General features: G+C 37.4%; 1 protein-coding gene across 1 annotated transcript; it reads left to right on the top strand.

Annotated features, from left to right (window-relative positions):
- The first annotated feature begins 779 nt into the window (after positions 1–779).
- LOC143281857 (small ribosomal subunit protein eS6-like) lies at positions 780–6958 on the top strand. The gene is made up of 5 exons (XM_076587109.1): positions 780–873; positions 3148–3279; positions 3706–3916; positions 5731–5880; positions 6680–6958. Exons 1-5 carry the CDS (start codon positions 868–870, stop codon positions 6907–6909), a joined length of 729 nt encoding a protein of 242 aa, XP_076443224.1. The 5' UTR covers positions 780–867; the 3' UTR covers positions 6910–6958.
- The last annotated feature ends 1115 nt before the right edge of the window (positions 6959–8073 follow it).

Here is an 8073-nt window from a genome sequence, read left to right as displayed (position 1 = left end):
GCGGGGGTGGAGTGGGGTGGGGGTCCTGATTAATGGCTTCACGTGATGGGTGGAAGGTTGTTCCCACTATCATTTTTTTTATTATGGTCAAGCCACAAGCCGGAATCGGAATAAAATAATTTTAAATCAGTCTTACGATAGATAAAGACCCCTGTACTTCTCATCAGTAGATTTTTTTCTTCTTTCAGTAACACGACAGTACAGTATCAGATCTTTTTTTGTTTGTTTGTTTGTTTTTCATTAAAATTGATTAATTCAGCCGCAGAGAGAGAGAGAGAGAGAGAGGGGGGGGGGGGGAAGAAGGAATAGTGAATCGACGAATCAATCAGTGAATGATTTAAGCCGCTAATATGTTCTGATGGTAATAGACGAGTTAGCAAACAATGTTGTTTTCCAGCCATGGAAAGAAACAAAGAAAAAAGAAGAAAAAAAAGAAAAAAAGAGGGAAAACAAGAGAAAAGTATACAACTTTATTTCTTCTTCTTTTTTTCTTTTCTTTGTTCGTTTTTTTTTAACACAGAGAGTGAGATTTCAATTAAAAAAAAAAATTTAAGGAAAAGAGGAGTGCATTTCATCCCGACCATTACGGTAAAAAGACTTATTTGTATTTTTTTTCACTTACCACTTTTTCAGACATGAAATAACTGAAACAATTTATTAGAAAACCATTCGTTATCACTGAGATATCTGTATCATGGCTTTGATGCCGTTTCTTACATGGAGATGCATTTATTTATTAATCTATTTATTCATTCAATGAGATTTCCGTTGTGGTTGAGAACAAAACGTGGATCGGCAAGTTCCGAAACCACATTCACTCTGACTTCCTTTTCCGGCTAGCAAGCGAAGCACTTGGTCAGCCTTACGATGAAGGTGCGTTGGTATTTTTTTTAATGTTCTTACTAATATGTTCGTTGGTATGTGTAAATAACACAGGTGTCTTTTAATACATCCATATTTCTTGCATAGTAACCCCAGCTAAGTTTCTAGATGGATTTATTCCTGTAGATGATTCGGATTTAGGACAGCAAGTTGGATCAAACGAAACATGAGTACGAAGTCTCGTGGCCTCGTATGCATTTCTCTTGCTTCTCTTTCTCTTCCAGTTAACTGTTGATGATATGAGATGGGCGGAACAAATGTCAGTGTTTTCAATTTTACATTTTTCCTGTTTGGAATGCTTATCAAAAGCTAATTTCATGATAAAACGTCGAACTCCATTCTGAATGTAATTGTCTAGTTTTAGGCATGTGTGATGTGATGGACGTGTTTTACACAGTGAACTAGTTTGTCTAAAACGTTTTCGGGTATGATTTGGTTTCTTTTGCCCATTTAAGTTCAGTTTATGCTCAAGAATCAAATTGACAATCTAGTTATAGAATGGCATGCATGTATGTGTTGTAATCACTTTGTAGACACCCCACTCCCCTTCCCAAGAAATACAACCAACACTGATGAAATACATCTTTATTGTTCATCATGCAGTGTTTTAATTCTTAATCACTTTTAATGGTCTCACCATGTAACATCAATGACATCCACCTTTGTGCTTTAATTCTTATAAGAAATCTATTCATTACAGTGTTTATGAGATAATGGGACATATGCATGGTTCTGTTTTTATGATGTATTGATGGACTGTTTTTCAACAGTATTATGTGCCACCAAAGCACCTAGTTTTGAGATGTGGAGAGAAAGAGACAGATTCACATAGAAAGAAAGAGTGAGAGAAAGCAAGTGAAAGTGAGAGATCCTGATTTGATCATTGTTAAACACGGCATGAGAAAAGGAAAATACGGGGGGGGGGGGGGGGGGGGCACAGTCAGTTGCCTAATGATAAAGACTGGCAACAGACAATGAGGTGTGTGAGAGAGAGATTAATGATCAAAAGTTGTGGAAGTCTTTATTTTGTAATGGAATCTTCGTGAAGGCTGGAAACCAGTAATTTTCATCCTTACACTCGTACGAGTGCACAATACAAGTGCACATGCATGCATTTTGTCACGCACGCACACGTTCGTAGCCTTATTTCTACAACCAGATTCTGTACAATGACATGCGATCACATGCACAATAACTTTTTTTTTTCTCAAAGATTTGAAGCAAAAAAGTTGTTAAAACTAAAAGAAGCCTGCTGTTTTACATGTTCTGCCTGTGTTGATCGTCTTTGTTGCTCACAATTTTGGAGAGCGATCTTCAAGAGCACAGATCCTCTGAAGCGCCTCTATAAGTCATGTAAGCATGGAACTCACCAGTAGTCTATTAAAAAAAATCTTATTGAGTTTCTGTGACTGATTTAAACAAAACTTCCTGTGCATTTTGTAATGCAGGCATGTAGAATTTGACCTTAAGGTGAGGGTAGGAAAGAGTGGCACTAGTCTATGATAAAGCTTAAGATTGCATCATTGTATTTTATGGACCTCAAGATGGCTACATTGTACACATTCATGAATCTGAATTAAAATTTAAGTACAGTAACCCTTATTAAGTATTGTTGAAAACCTTGGAAAACATGTTTCAGCATCATCATATTGTTTGATCGTTGTTCAAAAATAGCTTTTAATGGTTCCTGAATTTTTCTCAGGAGAGTAAGATACTTGGTTTGTATGTAGTTGAAAGATAGAACTAGTTTTTTTGAGGATTTGATACTTTGGAATATGTGTATAATGCTGCCCAAGAACTTGTGCAGTGTGAAATGACATACTGGACAAAAAATGAATTCATAGACCAAGTGTCTAGAGAGATTTTTAGTTGGAAAAAAAAAAAGAAGAAGAAAAACTTTAAAGAAATATTCACATGGTCACACATAAACTTATGTTCCACGTTTTCTGATGTTTGGATGCATAGAACTGGAACCTAAAGTTATTGCCATTAGGCTCCTTTAGGGCTGTCTGCCACCGAGTGTGTACATGCATTGCTAGTCTGCTACTCCAGCATGACACTGTCCGTGTTTTTGAGTTTTCTAGAATAATGCATATTACCTTATTTACTGTGGATAGTCTTCCATGTCAAAAGATAGTGTTTTGTGCTTATCTCACTTGATATTTGAACTTTCAAACTGACAAAAAGCAATTTTATCTCTGGGTGAATCATGCAATATTTCTTTAATTTTATCACTGACAAATGTATAAACTTTTTTTGTTTCAGCTTAACATCGCTTTCCCCGGTACGGGGTGCCAGAAACTTGTTGAAATTGATGATGAAAAGAAGCTGCGTCCCTTTTACGAGAAAAGGATCTCAGCTGAAGTGTCTGCTGATTCTCTTGGTGATGAGTGGAAGGTAACTGCCAAATTTTCTCTTCAAATAAGAAGAATATTTCCCTTCAGTCATATTGGTATTTTTTTCACTGTACCCCTTCCCCCTAAATATCAGAGCAGTAATTAGTAGCTTGCATTAAAGAAAGTGATATTCCATATAGTAAATGAAAGAATGTTCATCGACTAGTTAGGAAATTTAAGTTCCTATTATACTTGCTAGCTATGTGCATTATAGAACAAATGCTGACTTATTATCTGCTCTATTTTTAAGCTGGGGTTTTTTTTTGTTTTGTTTTTTTTGTTTGTTTTTTGTTGTTGTTTTTTTTGGTTTTTGCGCAGGGAGTGTTGATTCTGGGTATCTTGAATATTTGAGTTCAGTGGAACTAACATAAGCATAAAAGTATAATTTACATGGTTTGTGTTTTGAAGAGCATCTTCTACTTTCCAGGGCTATGTTTTCCGCATCACTGGTGGCAATGACAAGCAAGGATTCCCCATGAAGCAGGGTGTCCTGACCAATGGTCGTGTGCGCCTGCTGCTCAGCAAAGGTCACAGCTGCTACCGACCTCGCCGTACTGGTGAACGCCGCAGAAAGAGTGTTCACGGCTGCATTGTGGATGCCAACTTGTCAGTCCTCTCTGTGGTCATTGTGAAGAAAGGTGAGGCCTCTGACGTATGGCAGGGCAAGTTCATTTTGTGTGCCCCCTGTGGGCATTGAGACATACAAACTTTTGTATATTTTACACACACACACACACACACCCTATAAACAATAAAGTGATAACCAAAAAGGAAAACAAACACAAAAAAGACCCTGTGGGCATTGAGACATAGGAACTTCCTTTTTTTTTTTTTTTTTTTTTTTATACACACACACCCTGTAAACAAAAAGGGATAACCAAAAAAGAAATACAAAAAAGTCTTAACAAGCAAACAGAAATACACATTAACATGTTTTCTTTGGCAACGGACAAAATTATTTTACCCTGTCAATATAAATACAAATGGTCATGGTTTTAAGTGCTTGGTATAAGACATGATGCTATCTTGTTTGGGTAACAGTACCAAGGGATTTTAGAAGACAGATGGGTGCACAGCTTTACAAGGCATGTTTTGAATGAGAATGCTTTGGTTAGGGGTTGGGTTTATTGATATGGATTACTTGATGATTGTCTTTTGAGCTAATGGATGGCATCTGTTGTTGGCTGGACTATGATTCAAAGAACATCAGTGAAGAAAGTCTCTCCACTGGGTTTTTTTTCCCCCCCTAAAAGTCAGGAATGGCAATTAAGCTATCACATGCTTAGTTTTTATCTGGCATTGAAAGGGTCAGTTCCTTCATTTTTATTTTTCATGATTTGGTCCTAGATTGTCCTTTTGATTCTTGGATTTTCTCTGCTTTTAATTGAGTTATTCTGCATATTCTTTTTCATAATACCTATTTTCTTCTTTTTTTGTTTTTTGGTACACCAATCATGTCGAGAAATCCAGTCTCTTTAACTAGATATTTAACCCCTAGGCTGCCTCTATGACGAGATAACTCATCATCACAAGAGTATGTACACTTCGCTACCACAATGACGAGATAACTCGTCATTGAAATATTCTGACTTTTCCCTGGTTTGCATTCAGTTCATTGACAAAAATACTGGTAGCTAGGTTGGGGAATCTTTCTAGATTCTATTCATAGCTAGAAACACCATCTACATTATGAGGCAGTCCTTTATTTGAACGTTTTGGTTGGGTTACTGTCGCAGTGTTTGCCTGGCTCCTTTCCTGGCTCGCTCAACAAAATGTCAGACTGACACCGTGCTAAAGACATGCAATCGTGGGGAACTAAATCAACCAATATTGCTTTCTTTAGCCGATGCTCAGAAAGTATTGGATCGTAAATTTGAAGAAGACAATGGTGAACATTTATAGGACGATTTGATAGAAAATAAATGGAGCAATCAAGTGAGTGGCCAAGATACGACTACCAGTGAGTGATGCCAGCAGTACAGCTGTAGCAGACGACAGAAAGTGGCTGAATTCTTATTCTCTTTCTAAAAATTGTTCATTGTGGTTTTTCTGGTATGAATTTGTCTGTGCAGATATCCATTTGTCCAGTAAATATGATATTTCAGTGCAAATTACCTACTGTTTGTAATGAATACGTTGAAAATATGACAAAAAAACAAAACACTGATTTCAAAACAACAGCGTGTCATTAAAAATATATAAAATGGGAAAACATCTTGTGTTTTGTATTCTTTATTCAATTACCTTTCAGAAAATATATACTTTTATGGGTCTTTCTCCAGTAACAAAGAGCACAGAATTTTTTGAAAATTTATACCCGCTTTTTGTGGGGGGAAAAAAAAGAAAAAAAAAAACCTGGCAAATAGATTTCACTTAAATCTTATTTTCCTGGCAGCAAAAGAGTTAATGTGCAGAAGGGTTTGAGAATGATGATGGGGTGAACTGTGCACAGGAGATGGAGAGATCGAAGGTCTGACGGACACCACAGTGCCCCGTCGCCTGGGCCCCAAGAGAGCGTCAAAGATCCGCCGTCTCTTCAACCTGTCCAAGGAGGATGACGTCAGACAGTATGTGGTCAGACGCCCATTGGCTGAGAAGGAAGGTGTGTAAAGGATATTTGCTTTTTATCACTTATCACGTCTGTTTTTTGTCATTTATATTGGCCATATTTTTCACAATGTTTTGGTTACCAAGCACTAACATAAGATTTCTTGCTATTGGTAAAAAAAAAAAATTAAAAAAACAAGGTGCTGCTACTACCCCTAAGTTGATTGAATTGAACGTCATGTAAACAGGCCAATTTCATATTGTATTTGAATTGTGCTAAGACTGGCTATTCCATTGGCGTGGACAGGATAGGCGTTTTATGTGTATGACAGTGTGGTGGCTGTTAGCTGACTTTGAAACAGAAACATAATGTCCTCTTTTTTTTTTTTTTTCTTTTTTTATACATACGCGCCCTTTTCCTATAGTGTATATATTTAATACTTTGTTATACTAATTACTGTAGGTCTTTACGGTTGCACATGCAAATGGGCAACAGTAAGACAAATGTCTTAACTCACCCAAACACGATAGGGTAGTCAAGGTGAATGGGACATTGAAACCAATTTGTCACAAGTATCTAGAGTGTCTATAGTTGTTCATCAACTAAGATAAACATAACAAAATATGTTCACTAGATATAGTATGGTACTATTAAAATATCTCCCGTTATGGTTTTGTTCTGATTGAACAAGTAATTTGGGGAAAGTTGACATGCATTGGAAAATGACCCAGTTGATCAAAAAAAGTGTTGGGACATTTGTCCTTAAGCAGTAAAGTGATCTAACATTCTAAACCCATTATCAGTCTGTATCCAACGCTGAATTACACCCCTGTGTCTGCACTGTGTGTTGCAGGGAAGAAGGCTCGCTCCAAGGCCCCCAAGATCCAGCGTCTGGTGACTCCCGTGGTGCTGCAGCGTAAGCGGGCACGCCTTGCCCTGAAGCGCAAGAGGGCCGAGAAGAAACGCACAGATGCAGCCGAATATGCCAAGCTGCTCGCCATGCGTCTTAAGGAGGCCAAGGAACGTAAACTGGAGCGCAGAAGAAGTTCTTCACGCAAAGATTCCATGCGCAAGTCACAGTAATTTGGAAAAGAACAATGGAATCTGAATAAAAACCATCATGGTGACTGTGTACTTTTTTTATTGTCTCCCATCAGCAGCGACTGTGCAGTTTGTCAGTGTGGTGGAATGAATGCGAGTTGTGATCTGAATCTTGGGTTTCTTTCATTGAGAATCAGGAAAATGTTTTGGGGAAGGGGGGGGGATGGTTGCAGAGCTGTTATGTTTGTTACTAGATGTTGGTTCCACTTTTCACAGCCAGTGTTTACTTGAATAATAGATATGAAATCTGGTTTGGATCTTAGAGATTGTGAAAGTGAGTGATGGGTATTTTTGGGTTTTGAAAGCTATAAGTGCATTCTTTTTTTTTTCCACCCCTAAAATAGGCAGCTTTTTTTCAGTATTACCAAAGCATTGAAAAATACAGTTTTATAGTAAGTTGATGTATTCGTTAAGTCTTATCGCTTGCTTTCATAATTCAGTAGTCCGTTTCACAAAACGGGTTATGACTGAAGAAAGCCCAGTGCTAAAGATTGACACAGGAAAGGTAATGATGGGGAATTTGATATTCAAAGTTCTGTCATTGCCTTTTGGATGATCTGTATGTAGCTTTGTAGTGTGGGCTGTCCAGCCCTTGGCTCCGTTTCCATGATGGTAGTATATCTTCATTGCTGCAATCAGATACATCCATAGCAACCACAGGATCCAGTGGATGACGCACTGTTTTATTCCACACCGAATAATACAGAAATCCACAATTATGCTCATGGATGAAAAAGACACACCACAAATGCCAAGATGGTCTACATAGAATTTATTATTATTATTATACGTACAATAAGTAAAACAGCTTGCATAATTAAAATTGCTGTAGAAAATAATGTACAAGCACACACAAATTCATAACATTACCAATCTATAAGAAGGGCAAGTTTTATCATATTTTCAACATCAATTACATGGCAGTCTATACAGCACAACATCCCCTTTAACTGAAAACCCTTTAACGCAATAATGGAAATGTTCTCCCATATCAAAACAAAAGCATGAAATCGGAGAAAAAAAAATTATCTGTCTGGATAATGATCCCATAGCCCACATGATCTAATAAATGTGTCCCACAGCCAGGGATGACATACAATTCAAGGAAAGTCATTCCACATAATAATCTTGACGAAAGCATTGCAC

This window comes from Babylonia areolata, chromosome 5 (assembly GCF_041734735.1).
Source record: "Babylonia areolata isolate BAREFJ2019XMU chromosome 5, ASM4173473v1, whole genome shotgun sequence".
In the NCBI taxonomy this organism is placed as follows: Eukaryota; Metazoa; Mollusca; class Gastropoda; order Neogastropoda; family Buccinidae; genus Babylonia; species Babylonia areolata.
Note: the sequence above shows the minus strand (reverse complement) of the source record. Positions and strands in the feature narration are given on the sequence as shown.